The sequence below is a fragment of the Canis lupus genome, chromosome 27 (assembly GCF_011100685.1).
Source record: "Canis lupus familiaris isolate Mischka breed German Shepherd chromosome 27, alternate assembly UU_Cfam_GSD_1.0, whole genome shotgun sequence".
NCBI classification, from domain to species: domain Eukaryota; kingdom Metazoa; phylum Chordata; class Mammalia; order Carnivora; family Canidae; genus Canis; species Canis lupus.
In genome coordinates, this window is record NC_049248.1 from 10037094 (window position 1) to 10059790 (window position 22697).

General features: G+C 33.7%; 1 protein-coding gene across 2 annotated transcripts in view; it reads right to left on the minus strand.

Annotated features, from left to right (window-relative positions):
• The window catches only part of CLEC2B (C-type lectin domain family 2 member B), a 54830-nt gene extending 36749 nt beyond the window's left edge, over window positions 1–18081 (minus strand). For both annotated transcript variants that reach the window (XM_038576756.1, XM_038576757.1), the window contains exons 1-2: window positions 17944–18081; window positions 16252–16355 (exon numbers count right to left, since the gene is read on the minus strand). In XM_038576756.1, the coding sequence (XP_038432684.1) occupies window positions 16252–16281 (30 nt within the window). In that variant the 5' untranslated portion in view covers window positions 16282–16355; window positions 17944–18081. The remainder of the gene's footprint in view (window positions 1–16251; window positions 16356–17943) is intronic.
• Window positions 18082–22697: the final 4616 nt, after the last annotated feature.

The following is a 22697-nucleotide window of genomic DNA, read 5'->3' on the forward strand; positions in this document are numbered from 1 at the left end:
CTTTTTCTCTTGAAACAGTCATTCCTAAAAATGTAGGGCTAACATGGGTTCTATTTTATATGTAATATTGACATGGAAACATAAACTCTAGTGGCCTTTGAGATGAGATGTTTGAATATGAGTGAGTCTCAAGGCAACTTCACTGAAGAAGACAAAGAAGTAAAGGATCTGTTTTTGTTTTGAGTGATTAGATTTGTTTTTGTATTTTTCCTAATACAACAGGGAAAATATCAGATATTTTAAAGACCAACTAAATATTCTATTTAATGTATTTTTTCTGTACTTTATACAGCATTTTTACTGGGAAGTTGTCAACCAATAATATTCCTCAAATATGTTCAACTTTTACTTGAAATCAAATTCTAAGAATATGAAATTCTCTACCTAGATAACAGTCAACATTAGATGACTGATATTAGTTTTCATGAGTCCATCTAAGTAAGCATTAGTATCTGCTAACCAGCAATTCTAGTTGTACATTTAATAATTATTAGATTTTTTTTAAGCCTTCAAAATTCAGGACATATGGTCTCTTTTAGGCACTAAATATGGTATTTACAGGCTACCATTGACCTGCTGAGACTCACTTCTCTTTTCTGTAATATGTAAGTGATAAAATATATAACTGGTGCAATAATCATTGCTTTAGAGAAAGATGTTATTGAGAAGAAATCAATGAAATTTGACACACTGATAAAATATTAGTAGGGACAATATTTTTTCCTAGTGATATTATTCTAACAAATTAATAGCAATTTCAATATTTGTTTCTATTAAATTTGTGCTTACATTTGACCAGTTTAAAAATATTTTCCAGGTTCAAAACAAAGTATTGACTATAAATATTTACATCTACTCTCTCCCAAGTTTCTGGATTAGACCAGCAAAATGTATCAAACTAGAATAAATTAATAAGAGCACGGGGTATGAAAAGGGTAGAACATTGGAAAGGAAATGAGAGGCAGTGGGGATAGTGCTATTGGATTAATCAATGGAGAGAATCACAGTGTAAAGAAAGTACAGCAAACAACCCTATGCAGATGAAACTATTTCTTATGGCAAAACCCTGGCAGGGCTCTTTTTCAGAAAGGAGAGTACAAAATGTAAAGAGAAGTCTAAAGAAAAGTAATTAGCTGGAACACTTTCTAAGGAATGCTCTTTTAGATTGTTGTCTTGACAACCTTTTACTGCACTCACATAGTAGCATTTGCCACTATATCATACCAAAATCAAAAAACAAAAACAAATGAGATACATAACTAGAACAAACGAGGTCTCCTTACTTGTGGAGTGGTGGCTGGTACAAAAGGCATGTGTCCCCTTATTATGGTTCTGGAGTGGAAAAAGAGAGTAGTGTAGTGGTTTACTGCATAGCTTGACTGTTTCCTGTGTTCTTTCTATCTAAAAATTCGTGGTAGCTAATGAAATATCCCAGAGTATAGAGAAAAGTGTCCAGAAAAAAATCAATAAATATCAAGAAGTATAAAAAAATCTGAGACAAAGACACAAAATATTGTCCATCCAGACAAGATGTCTCTCTAAAAGAATAGGGGGAAAAATAGACATGAAATAATAAAATAAATATGTATATTTATATATTTGTATATTTACATATTTATATATTATAATTTTTTTTCAGGAGAAAAAAAACAAAGCCCCAAACCATGAGTTTCCAGCTTATAGGAGCCTACCAAATTCAGAATAGGATATGCAAATAGATATAGATAGATGATAAATGGATGGATAGATAGATATAGGTAGATAGATACAGGTGGATAGATAGATAATAGATAGATAGATAGATAGATAGATAATTGATCTATCCACTTCATATTTCAGGACATCATGGATAAAGACATGATCCTAAAAGTTTACATAAAGAATTAGTTTCTCCCAAAGAGAAACTGGCATCAGATTTTTAAATGTACATAAAAGGGCACCATTGTAGTAATGCCTTCAAATTATGAATAAATTTGATTTTAACTTAAGTTTAAAACAAGAATAATCAAGCAAAATAATTTTTTCATGCATACATTTGGAACAAATAAAGAAGGGAGAGGTGTGTGTGTGTGTGTGTGTGTGTGTGCTGATTTTAAAGTAAAACTAGTGCATGAATGTAATGAAAAGGGCAGCCTGGGTGGCTCAGCGGTTTAAACGCCTGCTTTCGGCCCAGGGCATGATCCTGGGGTCCCGGGATCGAGTCCCATGTTGGGCTCCCAGCATGGAGCCTGCTTCTCCCTCTGCCTGTGTCTCTGCCTCTCTCTCTCTCTCTCTCTCTCTCTCTCTGTGTGTCTTTCATGAATAAATAAATGAAATCTTTAAAAAAATGTAATGAAAAGACATTTCACGTATCAGCTGTTCTGTGTTCCTGGAAAACAATGAATTCAGGCTGTATGAAAACAATCTACAAAAATGCTACAAGATGCTAAAGGAAATTGATATGGTAAAAGGAGTTTGTTTGTTTGTTTTTTTGGTCTAGACCAAGAAGAAATAACATTAATTTAAAAGTTCAGCAGGAAAAAGAAAATAATATACAAAAAGTAATAGATATGGAGTTTAAGAATGCACATAATATTTAGAATTGTTATCAGCACCTAAAGAGTAGGAGTAGATATGGTAAAAAAAAAAAAAAGGCTACTTCTCAGGAAAGAGAAGAGTAAAAATAGTAGAAGAAAGGGACTTTGAATTTTAATTGACTGTCCTTGTTTTGTTCTTTTTATTCTCACATACGTAGGTTGCTATTCATTTTCAAATGTTTCTCACTATATTTTTTTCTTTGCACTGAGTACAGACAAAAGAATGGATTTCTCCCAGAAAGTAATTATCAGCCTTCTAGCAGGTAATGTTCCTTTTTGTCTGCTCTATGTCTGAATGAAGAGATTCCAACTGGTCACATGAATTTAGGCAGATTATACAGGAATTTTCTAAACTTTCAAGTGGGATATAATACCTACATCATAGAATATTTAGTGTATTAATATTAAATATTAAACCAAAGTTGATGGTTAATTTTAGTGTTGACTTGGCTGGGCCACACACAGTACTCAGATATTTGACCAAAACTGGTCTAGATGTTGCGGTGAAATTACTTTTTAATAAGATTGGCATTTAAATTAGTAGATTTTGAGTAAAGCAGATTACCTTCTATACTATGCCTGGGTCTCATTCAACCAATCAAAAGCCTTAAGAGAGAGAAAAAAAATACTAAGGCTCCCCAATGGAAAAGGGAATTGGCCCTCCAGACTGCTTTTGTATAGGAGCTTCAATATCACCTCTTCCCTGGGTCTCCAGCTTGCCAGCCCATAATGCACATAAAATAATAAAGTCTACTTCATAAGATATTATATTTTGAGATTTGGATTATGAAAAATAAAAGTAAAGACTTGTATAATAAATCTCCATGTACCTTTCAAACAGGATCAACATGTCAGTATCTAATCAGTATTAATTATGTCTTCCCCATCATCACTCCCCAAACCAGATTACATTAAAGCAATGATCAGCTTGATACCTGTTAGAATTTAATATTTAAATATATCAGTATGTAATTCTTACAGTTAAGGGCTCCTGTTGCTTTACACAAACACAATACCATTATACATCCTGTGTTACTTTTCTCTGGATATGTAACAAATTACCACATACTTAGCAGTTTAAGACAATAATTATTTATTACCTCACATTTTCCATGGGTTGGGAGTCTGGGCACAATGTAGCTCAATCTTCTATTCAGGGTCTCATAAGATATAGTTTAGGTGTTAACAAGATCACACATCTTTCTCTAGCTGAGGTTCCTCTTGCAAGCTCATGTGGCTTTTAGTACAATTCAGTTACTCCTATTTGTAAGACTGAATTCACTTCTTTCTTGCTGGCTGTCATCCAGGGCAACTGTAATCTCATATATAATCCCTTCATTTCTTTGCCATGTGTCACTCTGGTCTCTCAAAACATGAAAACCCAATTCCTAAAATAGAAATTACCTTTCTCTTTAGAAAAGACTCAGTCCTGTTCTTAAGATCTCACATCTGATTAAGTCAGGCCCACCTGGGATAATCTCTTCATTTACTCAAAATCAACGGACTGGGAACCTTTCTGTAGTCTTTAAAATCTTCTCATCTTGCCAAACTATATAACTTAATCATGGGAATGATATTCTATCATATTCACAGTTCTGACTCCAAAAGAAAGGGAATTTCATACAGAGGATACACTAGAGGGCAGGAGTCTTGAGAGATTTTAAAACTTCCCTAAGAATTTTTTAATCCTATCCACCACAATTCCTAAAACAAAATCATCAATAATGCTTAAGATCGTTTACTATCCAGTCAGCGTTAAAATGTCTTTTTTGTTTCTTTCATTTGATTTGTTAGGATCAGAATCAGAACAAAGACCACAACTGGCATGTGGTTAAAATGTCTCTTGTGTCTCTTAATCTGTAGATCCTCTTTACCTACTTCTATTTTCTCTTTGCCATTTATTTGTCAGAAAAAGAAGAATGGATCATGGTTATGTATAATTTTTCATATTCTGGATTTTTCTGCTCATATGTCCATGGTGTCATTTAACATGTTCCTCTATCATATAGTTTTAAAAACTAAATATGTTAGGAAACCCACCTGGCCCGCTATAGTGGCTCTATGTGTTTGTTGTTATTATTATGTAAAGCATCTGAGACAGGAATTGGTACAGAGTGTTGCTCAATAAATATTTTATTCCATCCTCATCCCCAGGATATTTCTTCTTATTTTAAAAGATAACACTTGAACCTGAGTTCACTGTAATAATTCTTTTGGACAATTGGTATCCACATTTTGTATCCTTTTTTTTTTTTTTACATTTTAATATATTACACTAAACATTTAGAACATTTTAGTGTGTTTTGCAGCTCTACAACTATACTTTATTGACCACTCTATCAATAGTCACATAATGCAATTACTTAGTCCAAATGACCTCTTCTTGATAATAATAGTAAATAGTCTCTTTCAAGTCATAAACTGAGAGGAATAGTTGAAGTCATCTTACACTTTTTAATGCACAGCCTATGTACTGGTATAATTGACAATAGATTTGAATTATCCTGAGTCTACAAATATTTTATAAAGTTATAATTATTCAAGATTGGCAGTGCTTGCCCTGGTACAAAATATATCAATGGTTAAGAATATATATGACGTTTTATATATTCAAAATTATTCCTTGATAGTCTTCCTCATCTGTACTGATGTTACTTTTATTTCCCATCTTAGTTACACATATTAATTCAATTTCCTAAAATAAATTTTTATAAAAATTTAAGCTCATATATGACAAACTAAAATATTAGCAATGAAAAATATGACATGCTCTTTAATTCAATCATTCAACAATTAAATACTATAATAAAAGGGCTATATGATAGGAAATTCAAAGATGAATATGACAGTCATCTTGACAACTCTCCAGTCAGGTAGAAGACAAGGAGATGTTCACAAACAACTAGGTCAAGGACTTTGTTTTTGACATGGAAGTACAATTAAACCGCACAATTTAAGTTTAATTTAGATGAAGAAGGAAGGGAAGTCTAAGGAGGGTCTATTCAAGTTCAAGGAGACACTGTGAATGAAAAGCACAGGAAAGTGGATCAAAATATCCAGGGCAATAATGTAAGTAATGCTGATGGTAAGCAATCTCGTGAAAATGAAGTTCAGGTTGTAAGGACAACCTCAAGAAAAGGAATTAGATGAAATAGTAGAGATTAAGCAATAAATTCTCACTTATGTTAGTTATAAATAATCAAAAATATTAAATATTTGTTACTTCTAATTATGGGGGTCAGAAGTCACATTCTTCTTTCTCCCCAACCCCTGACCCCAAATCCTGCTTCTATTCCAGAAATATACAGATTAATGAATTAATCTCATTCTTCTTCTGCTAATAGAGCTGCCCTTTAATCACATATGGTACTATTCACACTTTTTTGACTGTAAAGTCTAATTTTCTTTCTATGTTTTCCTTTAGGAAATAATTATTTGTGCTCAAAAGACTGGCTGCTGAACCAAGAGAAATGCTACATGTTTTCAATTTCTTCTAAAACTTGGAATGAGAGTCAACATTATTTTTCTTAGAACCACCAGTAGCTTTATAATTGTGCTTCTGAATTGGCTTTCTGACATTGAATTGCAATCCAAATTTGTAACTCTGTGGGAGAGAGGATTGTTTCTGATTCTTTCTTTTGAGGTGAGTTTTTCCTTCTAGTCATTTTGCTCAGTGCAGAGTGGCCAAAAACAAGTTGTACTTGATAGAAGCGTGAACTCTTCTCACTGTAGCATTCCAGCTGTTTTCTCTTTAAATCTCAGACCGAATTCGTAGGTTTTCAGGATGATTTGAAAGTTATCTAGGTAACTTGTTGGGGACAGGTGACTTGGGGACCCTACCCTTCTGCCATCTTGCCCCCTCCTCCGAGAGTCAACATGATTGTGCAAATCTACAAGCACATTTACCAGTGATCTAAACTTTTAAAGAGCTGGTAAGGGATCAAAAACAGAATCTAAGTACCCAAGGAAGAATTGCTAGGTGCAATTCTAAGAAGCATGGGTGATTTAGTCATTGTTTTGAACATTCATTAGTCATTATATAATTACTATTGTTTATTTTTTTTTTTAAAAAAACTATTCTTTATTAAAGAAATGATTATAGGGTATCCCTGGGTGGCTCAGTGGTTTGACGCCTGCCTTTGGCCCAGGGCACGATCCTGGAGTCCTGCGATCGAGTCCCTAGTCAGGCTCCTGGCATGGAGACTGCTTCTCCCTCCTCCTGTGTCTCTGCCTCTCTCTCTCTCTCTCTCTCTCATAAATAAATAAATAAATCTTAAAAAAATGATTATATACCATTCCATCGATGTCTGGCATAGTGCCATATTCTATAGAGAGCACTGAAATTTTTTTCAATAAATTAATAAATGAATATACTATTTCCTTTTAAGGAGTTCATACAGAGGACTTTAAAACCTGGAAGTCCTGGTTGGATTGGACTATATGTTACATCCCCAGGAAAATGGATGTGGATAAATCAATACCCTTTTGTGGAAAAAAAATGAGTAAGTAATTATTTGAGAGGGAAGAATGGCAGCAGTGATATTGTTTTATTGATAGAAAAGTATTTTTAATAAGCTTCCATGATGTCCAGGCTATTTTTTAAATCTTTCCTCCTCCTTCTTCTCTTCCTTCTCTCCCTCCTTTTCCCTTCTTTTCTTTTTTATAACTTTATCCCTTTCTTTGCTTCCTCTCTCTTTTTTTAACATGTACTAATAATGAGAAGTAGGATAGAGAGTGCTCACTATGATACCTGGAAATTTTAATAGCTAAGAAATGATAATGACTATAATTTTTAAGCCCATTAGACCTCATTTAAAATAATTTCAGCAACTATCTACTGTATAATAAATGCAAGGTAAAATTCCCCTATAAATAAAAGCATTTGGAATGTATAAAAACATCTCCCAAGCAGGAATCAGAAAGCAGGAGTTTGAAATTTTGCCCCTAGAATATTCTAAACTTGGAGTACCAGGGTGGCTCTGTCAGTTAAGCATCACACCTTTTTTTTTTCACACTCTTTTTTTTAAAGATTTTTTAATTTATTTACTCATGAGAGACAGAGAGAGAGAGAGAGAGAGAGAGAGGCAGAGACACAGGCAGTGGGAGAAGCAGGCTCCATGCAGGGAGCCTGACGTGGGACTTGATCCCAGGACTCTAGGATCACACCCTGAGCTGAATGTGGCACTAAACCGCTGAGCCACCTGGGCTGCTCTAAGCATCAGACTCTTGATTTTGCCTCAAGTCATGAGCTTGGAGTCATGAGCTGGAGCTCTGTGTTGGGCTCCCTGCTCAGCAGGGAGTCTGAGAGTCTCTCTTCACTCTCTGCTCCTCTCACTGCTCTCTCTCTTTAAAATAAATAAATAAATCTTTTAAAAAGAAGAATATTTTCCTAAACTTATTGATATAAATTTCTTTATCTGTATGAAAAGAATGATGAAGCTTCCCTCACAATGTTCTTGGGTGAACAACATGAGATAATGTATGTAAGAGTGCTTTAAAATTCTTTAGTGTCACATACAATTTATATATTCTCCTCTATGGCCTTGTTTTCTTTACACATCACTAGAGCACCTTCACGTATTTTCCTTATCATAGAATTAAAGTCAATGAAGAATATAACTTCATTCTTTAACTTAAACTTCATTCTTTAACTTAAAAAAAAAAGTCCCCATGAAGTTACTGCTTTGCAGCTCCCGTGATACCTATTACCACACAGTCTTTACCAAAAACTTACATTTTAGGGGTGCCTGGGTGGCTCAGTCAATTGAGTGTCCAACTCTTGGTTTCAGCTCAGGTAATGATCTAGTGTGGCCCTCTGCGCTGGATATGGAGCCTGCTTAAGATTGCCTTTCTACCTCTTCCCTGTCCCTCTACTCTCCCTCTCCAAAAAATTTTTAAAAAGAGAGAAAAACTTTTAATATCTAATTACATTTTATAGAAAATTATTTTGCTGTGTGGGGAATGAATAGATGGAAAGTGAAACTGAAATTGAAGTTCAGTCAAAAGACTATGATCAGAGATAAGGGAAAGACAGTAGCAGCCTGGCCCAGGAGTGAATGGATATAGGGACTGGTCTGGAGGTAAAACTTGATGATTACATGCAATTCAAGGGTTGAGAGGGAAGGAAGTGACAGGGATGCTTTTTACTCTTCAGGCTAGAACTTCTACAGTAATATTCTTCAGATAAGAGAGACATCCCAGGAGAAAGAGTGTGAAGGGAAAGCAAATCAAGAGTGCATGAATACAATCACTGAAAATAAAAGAAGAATCTATTCTAAAACCTCTGCCACATTTTGGCTGCTGAAGAATTACCTATACATGTTTGGCTGAATAAGAGTTTAAGAAACATAACCATTATTTTAAAATAAGTGCTCAAATGTCTATGCTTTATCTCCTAGTTTTCTCATAATTGGACCAACAGATCACAAGCGCTGTGCTCTCATAACAGGAAATCAGGTATATTCTGAAGACTGTAACTCCAAATTTAATGGCATTTGCCAAAGAGATGCTTTCTGAACATCAAAAGCAAATCTGCGTTTAAATAAAGATTTGGAATAAATGCATGTGGAAGTTAATGGTGCCTATCCTTTTTTTTTTTTGTGGAATGCAAGTTTATTTCTTTTCTATGTTATTAAAACAAAATTCAACTGAGTAAATTTAAAGATCTAATTGGCTTTATTCAATGATTCATGAACTGGGAAGCATCCCATCTAACAAGTAAAAAGGAGCTCTAATGAGCTACAGAAAAAGGAAGGTTTTAAAGGCAGAGAAGGGTGAAAAAAAGGTAGTAATAAACAACAATAAGAGATTATTTGGGGCAAGGTCACCTTTCTTTGGGGCACTACAGGGGGCTATCAGGTGGAATTACCTCACTAGTGTTAACCAGAAAATTCTCAACCGACTAGTTAAGATTATATTCCTGGGGAGATGAAAACTGCAGATTAGATATTAAGTTTTGGTTTGGTAACTTGGGCTTACTATTTTGGGCCTGTTGTCTCTTTTTTGATATTACAAATATAACATTTTCAAATAGTCCATATAGAAATAATACTTCAAAATGATGAAATATAACTTATTTTTAAACAAGAAAACATGGTTTCCTATTATTTCAATGTTTAAAAAATAATTAAATTTGATCTTCTAATCTTGTCTGATACCCTATTTGTGTCCTATTTCTTAGGTTCTAACTCCTGAGCATTTGGTGAAGCAATAGACTAAGCACATAGATATAACATTTTTTTCTTCAAGGTAGGCTTTTCCCCCAAGGTAATTGTCTTCAATTTTTATCAAAAAGAAATCAGACTTTCAACTGGTATTAAATACTCAGATGTTGTAAGCATGAGATGTCTATTTAAGGTAATATACAATCTTGTTTTTAGTGTGATTCCACAGCTTATTTCCCTTTAATCAAATTTATATATGATTTATATTTAAAATTGTTATATTAAGAATGACCCCATTCCCTTAGTTTTCTAACTAAAATTCTACACAAAGTGAAGTTTCTTATTTTCCTCTCATGTATTTAAAACACATTTGTGTTTCAAAATAGATGCAGTAGTTCCTGTCTATTATTATATAAGTAAGGTCATTACTTAATTTCTCCAAGTTGACAATAGTAAATTGTAAGCCATCAGGAATTTATACCCTAGTAACTGCAAATCAAAGAAAAAAAGAGGATGTATTACTCTAAATTACTAAAGTTTACAAAATTAATTTGTAACCATGAACCAACTTTACAAATAAAATCTATATTATGAATCAAATAAAACTTGAACTTAGACTAAGCCAGAATTTATTAATCCAACTGTAATACACAATGGAATCCAAAAAATTAATTTTTTCAAGTTTTCTGGGTGATAATATCATACACAGATATAAATGCTCATACTTGATTACATGTTGACACTGGCCAAATCATTTGCATTCCCATACAGTGCCAGGGTAAACATTGACTAGTAGGCAGGCAAGAATCTCCTTTTATCAGAAAGTTTCAACTGTATCTAATTAAGGAAGTAAATCTCCGTTAAAGACATGCAGAAAGGGCTTATTTGTATGTTCCTATGTGTTTGTAATGTAGACATTCTCTTTTTCTCCCAGCTTCTCTACCCTACTCTTCCTCTTTTGCCTATACTCACATTCTTTCCTGCATTCATAGATTATGAGTAATTTATAGTTATCTAGTTACCCATAAAAATTCATAATTACCTAGGCAAGAATTTAAACTCAAGCTAATGTAACATAGGTGGTTTTGATATAGTTTTTGGAATGTCCTGCAGAATTTTCGCTTTATGACTGCACCCAGGGATATGTCATAAGCCCATCCTATTTTCTTTTCCTTACCTAGGACATTGATTTTTTTCAATAATCTATTGTTTGGCCACTTTTGATATTATTATTCTAGTTTATATTCTATTATCTAAGCTTTGTAATTTTTTTAATTAAAATATAATAGACATACAATATCCCATTAGTTTCAGGTGAAATCATAGTGATTTCATATTTTTGTACATTACAAAACAATCCCCATGAGTCTAGTTACCATCTCTCACCATACAAAGTTATTATAAAACTGACTGGAGAAAAATTAGAGAGGAAGACAAACCACGAGAGACTCCTAACTCTGGGAAAAACACAAAGGGTTGCAGAAGGAGAGGTGGTCAGGGGGATAGGGTAACTAGGTGATGGGCATTAAGGAGAGCACACAATGAGATGAGCGCTGGGTGTTATACTATATATTGGCAAATTGAATTTAAATAAAATTAAACAAAAAAACAAAAAAACCCAAGGTTATTACAATATTATTTTCTGTATTCCCTATTCTGTACACTACATTCCCATAACTTATTATTTTATCACTGGAAGTTTATACCTCTTAAACTCCTTCACCTATCTCACCTGCCCCCTGATATTTCCCTCGTTTGTCAGCCAATACTTTATTTCCTGTATCTATAAGGGTGTTTCTGTTTTGTTTTGTTTACTCATTTTTTTTCTATTTTTTTTGGTTCCATATATAAGTGAAATCATGTGTTGTCTTTCTCTGATTTTTTTCCACTTAGCATAATACCCTTCTGGTTCATCTATATCATCACAAATGGCAAAATTTCATTCCTTTATATGGATGAGTAATACTCCCTTGTGCATGTATATATATATATCACATCTTTATTCATCCATTGATGGACACAGGTTCTTTCCATATCTTGGCTACCATAAATACTGCAATGAATATAGGGGTATGGATATATCTTTGAATTATGTTTATTTTTTTCAGGTAAGTACCCCAAAGTAGAATTGCTGAGTCTTGTGGTACTCTATTTTTAATTTTGGGGGAGACCTCATACTGTGTCCCATAGTGGCTATACCAAGTTATCTTCTCATCAACAGTATACAAGGATTATTTTTTCTCTGCATCTTAACCAACATTATTCTTGCTTTATTTTTTATCTTTGATAATAATCAATCTGGCAGAGATGAAATGATCTCATTGTGGTTTCAATTTGCAATTCCCTAATGATATTGAGCATCTTTTCATATACCACTTGGCCATCTATCCTTGGAAAAATGTCCATTCAAGTCCTCTGCCCATTTTTTAATGTCTACTAAGTCCTCTGCCATTTTTAATCACTTATTTTTAAAAATTTCAAGTTATCTTTTCATTCTGTTGATGGATTTTTCTTCACTGTGCTACAAACCCTTTAGTTTGAGTAATCTCAAATGCTTTCTCTGCATCTATTGAGAGGATCATATGGTTCTTATTTTTTCTCTAGCTGATATGATCGATCACATTGATTGCTTTATGAGTGTTGAACCAGCCTTACATCCTGGGGATAAATCCCACTTGGTCATGGTGAATAATCTTCTTAATGTACTGTTGGATCCTATTGGCTAGTATCTTGTTGAGAATTTTTGCATCTGTGTTCATCAGGGATATTGTCTATAAAAATTCTCCTTTTTGGTGGGGTCTTTGTCTGGTTTTGGAATTAAGGTGATGCTGGCCTCATAGAATGAGTTTGGAAGTACTCCATCTCTTTCTATCTTTTGGAACAGCTTTAGTAGAATAGGTATGGTTTCTTCTTTAAACGTGTGATAGAATTCCCCTGAGAAGCCGTCTGGCCCTGGACTTTTGTGTCTTGGGAGGTTTTTGCTGACTGCTTCAATTTCCTTTCTGGTTATTGGCCTGTTCAGGTTTTCTATTTCTTCCTGTTCCAGTTTTGGTAGTTCGTGGTTTTCCAGAAATGTGTCCATTTCTTCTAGATTGCCTAATTTATTGTCGTATAGCTGCTCATATGTTTTTCAAATCGTTTTTATTTCCTTGGTATTGGTGGTGATGTCTCCTTTTTCATTTGTGATTTTATTAATTTGAGTCTTTTTTGTTTTTAATAAAGCTGGCTAATGGTTTATCTATCTTATTCTTTCAAAGAACCAACTCCTGTTTTTGTTGATCTGTTCCACAGTTCATCTGGTCTCTATTTCATTGAGTTCTGCTCGAATCTTTATTAACTCTCTTCTTTTGCTGGGTTAAGGTTTTATTTGCTATTCTTTCTCCAGCTCCTTTAGGTGCAAGGTTAGCTTTTGTATTTGAGTTATTTCCAGTTTTTTGAGGGATGCTTGTATTGCGATGTATTTCCCCCTAAGGACTGCTTTTGCTGTATCCCAAAGATTTGAATGGTTGTATCTTCATTCTCATTAGTTTCCATGAATCTTTTTAATTCTTCTCAATTTCCTGGTTGACCCTTTCATCTTTTAGCAGGATGGTCCTTAATCTCCAAGTGTTTGAATTTCATTCAAATTTCTTCTTGTGATTTAGTTCTAGTTTCAAAGCATTATGGTCTGAAAATATGCAAAGGACAATTCCAATCTTTCAGTATTGGTTAAGACCTGATTTATGACCCAGTATGTGGTCTGTTCTGGAGAAAGTTCCATATCATTTATTTATTTTAGCTTTTTTTTGCCCTTGCCTGAGGAGACTGGTCCAAAAATAATATTCTGACGTCAAAGAGCTAACTGACTATATTTTCTTCTAAGAGTTTTATGGCTTCAAGTCTTATAGTTAAGTATTCAATCCATTTTGAATTTATTTTTGTATATGGTATAAGATAGTGGTCCAGATTAATTGACTATATACATGTGGGTTTTATTTCTGGGCTCTCTTCTATTCCTTTGATTGATGTGTGTGTTTTTGTGTCAGTACCATGTCTGATTACTATAGCTTGGTAGCATGGTTTGAAATCACAAAGTGTGATGCCTCCAGCTTTGTTCTTTTCTTTTTCCTTTTTAAGATTTTATTTATTTATTCATGAGACACACACACACACACACACAGAGAGAGAGAGAGAGAGAGAAGAGGCAGAGATATAGGAACAGGGAGAAGCAGGCCTATTGCTGGGAGCCTGTTGTGGGACTCCCTAGACTCCAGGATCATGCCCTGAGCTGAAGGCAGACTCTCAACTGCTGAGCCACCCAGGCATCCCTCCAGCTTTGTTCTTCTTTCTCAAGATTGCTTTGGCTGTTCGGAATCTTTTATGGCTCCATACAAATTTTAAGATTCTTGGTCCTAATTCTGTGAAAAATGCCATTGATATTTTGATGAAGACTGCATTGAATCTGTAGATTGCTGAGTAAGCTTTATAATTTAATGTATAATTCCATTATTGATCAGTGATGATTATTGACAGAGTTAGGATCTTTATTGGTGGATTTTTCCCTGTTTTTAGGATACTATTGAAGTATATGCTTTTTCATAGGTAATTCTCTTGTAACATTTCTTTAAGTCAAAGTTATTATTGTTAGTATTTTGTAATATTTACACATAAAAAGCACTTATGTTTCTCTAACTTTTAAGCTAAGTAAACGCTGGCTGGCCTATCAATATAGATATCTTTAAATTTGTGTCTTGAGGAAAGCCATGGTGGCTCAGTGGTTTAGCGCTGCCTTCAGCCCAGGGCATGATCTTGGAGACCCGGAATTGAGTCCCATGTCAGGCTCCCTGCATGGAGCCTGCTTCTCCCTATGTCTGTCTCTCTGCCTCTCTCTCTATGTCTCTCATGAATAAATAAATAAAAATCTTTAAAAAAATTTATGTCTTGAATTGATGAAGTTAATTCATTTAATAGTTTTTAGCTCCTTTGTTTAAAATTTGCAAAATTCTGTAGTAGCATAACAAGTGAGAACTATTGCCTATTGAGACCTTTCCTTCCTTTCTGAAGGGTGATAGTTATTTTCAGTTTTTTACTCTATTAAAATTTAGGTTTGCTGCAAATCCACTTGATATCAATAAATCCCCTAGAACTATGGACTCCATCAGCATTCAGAAAAGCAAAAGATCAATTCACACTAATTCCGAACCTAAAAAGAAACCACTAAAATTAGTTTGGGAACCACTTAAAACTATAATAAAAAATAAAATTAAGATTTGAGTGATCTGAAACATTCTACACAAAACACTGAGCTCCATACTCACTCATCACTATATGCTACCTAAAAATATTTGGTACATCAAAGGAATAGAATAGCTGAATGTAGGTATTTAGTTATTAGTATAATTTGTAACTTTATTTCAAACAATAAGTAGCAAGGCAGCTATAGTATAGATGGACATGGATAAGCCATGAATATAGATATAAATCAGTATCTATCTATATCTATCTACATCTATTTCCATCCATCAGGAGAGACCGTCTTTGCTCAATTGAAAGATCTTTGGAGTTTTTTTAAAGCAGTTTCCTAGCACATTTTTAGCTAACGTTCCGTTTTGAAAGTAAAGCATAAGATTTATTTTCATTTGATGCTTTTGAAACATATTGAGGTAGAAACCAAAGAGACTAATTGCAATATTGTTTTTTTAATTCTCTCTGTTGATGATCAAATTTTTCCTTCTTTTTTAAAAGATTTTATTTATTCATGAGAGATACAGAGAGAGGTAGAGACACAGGCAGAGAGAGAAGCAGGCTCCATGCAGGGAGCCTGCGGGACTCCATCCCAGGACTCCGGGATCACTCCCTGAGCCAAAGGCAGACGTTCAGCCACTGAGCCACCCAGGTGTCCCTCCTTCTTTTGTAGTAAGTGTAATTCGTCTTATTTTACATAGTTTAATATTTAATTTGTTCCCACTGTTTATCTAGCACTTAATCAAATTTAAGGCAGGAGTACACGGATACAAAAGAAAAGTCACACAGTCCTTATTTCCAGGTGCAATAGTACTTAAGTGAGAAAACATTCACCTGGTAACAGTTACGTAAATAAATAATGTTGTTTATAATGGACACATGTAAAGTTAAAAACAACTATGTGGTCATTTATTCTTTAAAACAAAGGGAACTTGTGTAAATATAATTAATTTTTTAAAAACGTAGAAGTAAATACATGTGGTTTGGCTTGGAATTTGAAAAAAAAGTTGAATTTGAATTAGCAAAAGAAGTGTATACTAGAAAAGACTTTGGTACTAAAATAAAATAAACAAAAAGAAAAATTTCACTGTGTGTCACTTGGTAGAAGGAAGACAGGTTGCTCTAAGGTATGTTTCATTGTGTAAGGGCACATGTCACAGGGTGAAGATTAAGAAAAGTAATTGCACAGAGAAAATGGAAATAATTATTTATAATAATACAACTTAAAATTATTTAAAAAGTTTTTACAACACTAGAATAAAACCTTTCCTACTACATTTGAAACTCACCAAGGATTGAGTGTGGTGCCATTTGTCCATTTCCAAGACTCTCCTTGTTTTCTGTTCAATCCAATCCAGTGCATAAAAGTTCCTGCATGCCTCCTCAAAAATTCCTTTCACAAAAGTCAGGGCATTATCCATTACTTAATATTTTAGGATACATTGCTGAACATGTTTCTCACCTCAACTTTCCCATGTTTTATGATTTACATCCCAATCTGCATGGCCAACTGCTTTTATAGCAATAGGTAGGGATATTTAGGTCAGTTTAATCAGAAAGATTTTTACTTTGCTCTTTTACTTTTTAAATGTCTGTAAGCCATAGAGTGACTTTCCTCAAGTCACGGCAATTCTCTGAGCTACACTCTCTCAAGTTATTTTTAGGAGTAATTCCTATTTCTCAAATGAGAAAATGATGAGGAAAACATATTTGAATTCATTTTCTTCAAGTTCAACTGCATAGACCATTAGTATGTTTTAGTCACAGTGAATGACAAAGACTATAAACTAATATGTTGTTATGAGTGTTTGGATGACAAAATTGGGGGCTGAGCATTTTCTGTAGGAACTGGTACAGAAAGTTCTGTAAGGGTAACAGAGAACTAATGCTTCTATTTTGTTTTCTACACAGAACCTTTCAAAAATCACAGAGGAGAGATTTCAGGGGGAAAGGGTTTAATAGAAAATATAAGTACTCTTAAAATGGGAAAATTAAATCATAAACTACATTGATCTTTTAACAATGCTGCCATGCAGTTGAAAATCCAAGCATAACTCTTGATTCTCCCCAAATTCAACAACTAATAGTTCAATATTGACAGAAAGCCTTACTGCTAATATAAACAGCTGCTATATATATTATATGCAGCTGAAAACAATCTGCATGTGTGTAGACCTGTACAGTTCAAATCTGTATTGTTCAAGGGTCAACTGTTCTTTGATTAGATACCAAAATAAGAATGTTACTGCTATTGTATGTCTTCTCATATAATCAGAAATCAAACTAACTTCTGGATAATGTGATTTATTGCAATAAAACATACTGAGTGATGGACTTAGTTTCTCTTTTCTTAGCTCTTTGTTATGTATAGGTTTGGACCACAAACCTATTAGTTTTCCTTACAAACAAACCTCTTTCCTCACCCTCACCTGGTGCTCCTATAGTCCAGATCCCTCATCCTTTGCCCTTTTTCACTGCTGTTTATGATCTCATTTTCTTCAAACTGTGCTCAGACCCTCATCCCTCAGACCCTCATCCTAAATTCTGAGAGCCCTGTCTGTTTTTCAGTTTTAATTTTTCCAGGCTATTCTTGCAAAATAAAAATGTAAAGATATTAAAATAATTTAATAATCTTAGAACATCAAATAAAGACATTTAGCTATATAAATAGCATGCACTGTGATTAACGATATAGCATCACTAGCTAATTTGCCTACATTCAAATCTCAGTTCAACAAGTCCTGACTGTGTGACAATGGCTATGTTACATAATATTTCTGTGCCTCACTGTCTTCCTCTTTAAAATGAAAGTATTTATATATTTACTTCATAGGCACTGGCTGTAGAGTACATGAGTTTTTATAGTTATAGCGCTTAGAACATTGACATATATTATAATAGAATATCACTTTTATCATTTTCATTCTCTCTTTTTACAAAATTAAGTCCTGAAATAATTAAGAACTTTCCCCTTTTCTTACCATATCCTCCTGTGTGTCAATATGAGCAAGTTTTGATCCCTGTGAACTGAAAAATCTTTTACTGGCTGTCCAATTTTTGGTGTCACCAGAAAAATAGAAACACTTCTTTCCTACTCCAATCCATTTGCCTGAGCATTCCATAGTTTGGGTACATTTTGAAAGTTTTGCAAATACTGAAAAAAGAAGAAAATAATCAAATGAAAACATAAGTTGAAGAGTGTTTCAACTCATTCTGATTAAACAGTTTCTTTTACTCTCATGGTTTGCTGTCTATAAAATTAACTTCACTTATGGGATGATGGATGAATTAAATTCTGCTATCTATAAGGAAAACCACTTAATGGTCAAGCAGTCCATAATTTATCCAATTTCCTTGTCTTCTACTTTTAAGGATGGAACTGCTAGCTATTCTATATTGACATCCTCCCTAAAACAATGTGTAAAATTCAGCAATTGACAGAGAGCCAGAGACATGAATACAATTTAGGCCTCACAGACTAGGGTAAGAAAGGTAGGCTTACATTTACCTTGCAGAAATGAAATGGTCATATACAAGAAAGGACACCCAAGATAGGGAAGTAAAACTCAACATACCTGACAACAAATCATTGATATATGACTTAGTAAAACATTTGTTCTACTTCACCAATATTCAGTGCCCAAGAAGCTGGCATTTTTAATAAATGATGAATTTATTTCTCTGTACAGTGTTTTAGTAAGTGCTCAGTAATCAGAATAAGATAAAATGCCTACTCACCAAATGTTTAAGTAAGATAATGCAACTAGCAAAGAACCAAGTAAACCTTCAAATATCAGGCCAACTCCAAAGCTTTCTCTCTTCATTTTGCTATGATATATATATATGTATATTTTGTAATGCTTGAAAGCAGATCTAGGCTACCATACATAGGTAATGAAATATATTGTGTTTCAATTTTTTAAATTAATCGATTAATGAATGAATGTAAAGACTTCTTGCAGAAACACTTCTCTAAATATTTAACTGCCAGTGCAACTGGCTGACTCGGTCAGAAAGAGCTTGTGACTCTTGATTTTGGAGTCATGAGTTCAAGCCCCACATTGGATGTAGAGGTTACTAAAATAATAATAATAATAATAATAATAATAATAATAATAATAATATAAATATTTAACTGCCAGATATTTAAATATCAATAACATTGAGTTCCCAGGAGACTGTGATGACAGAAAGAGTATGTACAAGAAAATATCAGTACTCTGAATGACAAAGAAAACAAAATCAAGAGTGCTAAGTGTTAAAAAAAAAAAGAGTGCTAAGTGTTACTTTAATGAAAGTGCTAACTTCAGTGCTATATTAAGCGAAGTATGCATATGGAAAATCAAATTATGAGACTATTAAGTCATGGTTCAGGAACTTAAAAAACTACTTTTAATTATTTTCACAAAATGAACCAGTAATGTCCAGAAGAAAATAGATATTTTCATTTTTACAAATCTATTCCAACAGGGAAAATCTCACAAAAAATCACTTGTGCCATTATTTCATTTTTTTTTGCTTTTAATATAGTAAATATTTCATAGAACATCTATTAGTAATATAACATAATCTTGATCCAGAAGAAATAAAAGCAAAGAAATACTGCAGTTATATAGGCAATATTACATGGTGGTTAAAATTTCAGGAATTAGAGTCAGACAGAAAAGAATCTCGAATTTGGCTTTGCAATTTGTTATTTGTGAGAGGCAACATATTCACTCTGGCTTCTATTTCTTTACCTGTAAATGGATTTCATAATTATACTTGTTTCATGGTCTTGTGAAAATTAAATATATAGTGTATTTACTATTGGTTGTTTAACTCACACAAAGTACTCTTGATTAAAAAACACAGTTATTGCTGTTATCTGGTGGTTATTTGAGAACTTATTATTTTACTCAAAGATTAATAACTTAAATAAATTCAAGAAGATAACTATATTGTGAGATTTAAAGTATTTAGTTATTGGGTTTTTTTTTTGTTGTTGTTGTTGTTGTTGTTACGAAATCTCTACACCCAATGTGGGGTTAGAATTCATAACCTGGAGATCAAGAGTCACATACTCTACTGACTGGGCCAGCCAGTGTTTCTAGAGTATTTAGATTTTTTCATTTAATTTTTAAGTTGAAACATAGTGATATATTAGGTTCAGGTGTGAAACACAGTGATTTGCCAATTTCTACAGTACAAAATGCTTGCTATGATAAATGTAATTACTGTCATCTTAAAAAGTTATTATGATATTCTGACTATATTCCCTATGCTGTACTTTTAATCTCTATGATTTATTTATTTCATAACTAGAAATTGTAAATATTAATGCCCTTCATGTATTTTGCTCATCCTCCCCACACCCTTCCTTCTGGCAACTACTAGGTTCTTCACTGTACTTTTCAGTCTGTGTCTGGTTTTGTTTGTTTATTTTATTTTTTAGATTCTATATATAAGCGAAATAATATGGTACTTGTTTTTGTCTTATTTCACTTTGCATAATACCCTCTAGATCCAACCATGTTGTCACAATGGCAAGATTTCATTCTTTTAATGGTTGATTAATATTCCATTATGTTTGTATACCACATCTTCTTTATTCACTTACAAGAAATCCATAACCTTTATGAAGAAAGCATTAGGATAACAACAGACCTCTTCACAGACCTGGCAGGCCAGAAAGGGCTGGCAAGATATATTTAGGGTCCTAAATGAGAAGAACCTGCAGCCAAGAATACTTTATCCAGCAAGGCTCTCATTCAGAATAGAAGGAGAGATAAAGAGCTTCCAAGATAGGCAGAAACTGAAAGAACATGTGACCATGAAACCAGCTCTGCAAGAAATATTAAGGAGGACTCTGTAAAAGAAAGAGGAAGTCCAAGGAAACAATCCACAAAAACAGGGACTGAATAGGTATCATGATGACACAAAATTCATATCTTTCAATAGTAATTCTGAATGTGAATGGGCTTAATGACCCTATCAAATGGTGCAGGGTTTCAGACTGGATCAAAAGCAAGACCCATCAATTTGCTGTCTACAAGAGACTCATTTTAGACAGAAAGACACCTACAGCCTGAAAATAAAAGGTTGGAGAACCATGTACCATTCAAATAGTCCTCAAAAGAAAGCAGGGGTAGCCATCTTTATATCAGACAAATTAAAGTTTATCCTGAAGACTGTAGTAAGAGATGAAGAGGGACACTAGTTTATCCCGAAGACTGTAGTAAGAGATGAAGAGGGACACTATATCATACTTAAAGGATGTATCCTACAAGAGGACCTAAGAATCATGAATATTTATGCCCTGAATGTGGGAGCTGCCAAGTATACCAATCAATTGATAACCAAAGTTAAGATATAGTTAGATAATAATACACTCATACTTGGTACTTGAATATAGCACTTTCTACAATTGACAGATCTAAGCACAACATCACCAAAGAAATAAGAGCTTTAATTTTTTTTTTTTAAATAAGAGCTTTAAATGATACACTGGACCAGATGGATTTCACAGATATTTACAGAACTTTACTTCCAAATGCAACTGAATACACATTCTTCTCAAGTGCACATGGAACTTTCTCCAGAATAGACCACATACTGGGTCATAAATCAGGTCTTAACCAATACTGAAAGATTGGAATTGTCCTTTGCATATTTTCAGACCATAATGCTTTGAAACTAGAACTAAATCACAAGAAGAAATTTGGAAGAAATTCAAACACGTGGAGATTAAGGACCATCCTGCTAAAAGATGAAAGGGTCAACCAGGAAATTGAGAAGAATTAAAAAGATTCATGGAAACTAATGAGAATGAAGATACAACCATTTAAATCTTTGGGATACAGCAAAAGCAGTCCTAAGGGGTAAATACATCGCAATACAAGCATCCCTCAAAAAACTGGAAATAACTCAAATACAAAAGCTAACCTTGCACCTAAAGGAGCTGGAGAAAGAACAGCAAATAAAACCTTAACCCAGCAAAAGAAGAGAGTTAATAAAGATTCGAGCAGAACTCAATGAAATAGAGACCAGATGAACTGTGGAACAGATCAACAAAAACAGGAGTTGGTTCTTTGAAAGAATAAGATAGATAAACCATTAGCCAGCTTTATTAAAAACAAAAAAGACACAAATTAATAAAATCACAAATGAAAAAGGAGACATCACCACCAATATCAAGGAAATAAAAACGATTTGAAAAACATATGAGCAGCTATACGACAATAAATTAGGCAATCTAGAAGAAATGGACACATTTCTGGAAAACCATGAACTACCAAAACTGGAACAGGAAGAAATAGAAAACCTGAACAGGCCAATAACCAGGAAGGAAATTGAAGCAGTCAGCAAAAACCTCCCAAGACACAAATTCCAGGGCCAGACGGCTTCTCAGGGGAATTCTATCACACGTTTAAAGAAGAAACCATACCTATTCTACTAAAGCTGTTCCAAAAGATAGAAAGAGATGGAGTACTTCCAAACTCATTCTATGAGGCCAGCATCACCTTAATTCCAAAACCAGACAAAGACCCCACCAAAAAGGAGAATTATAGACAATATCCCTGATGAACACAGATGCAAAAATTCTCAACAAGATACTAGCCAAGCGGATCCAACAATACATTAAGAAGATTATTCACCATGACCAAGTGGGATTTATCCCCAGGATGTAAGGCTGGTTCAACACTCATAAAGCAATCAATGTGATCGATCATATCAGCTAGAGAAAAAATAAGAA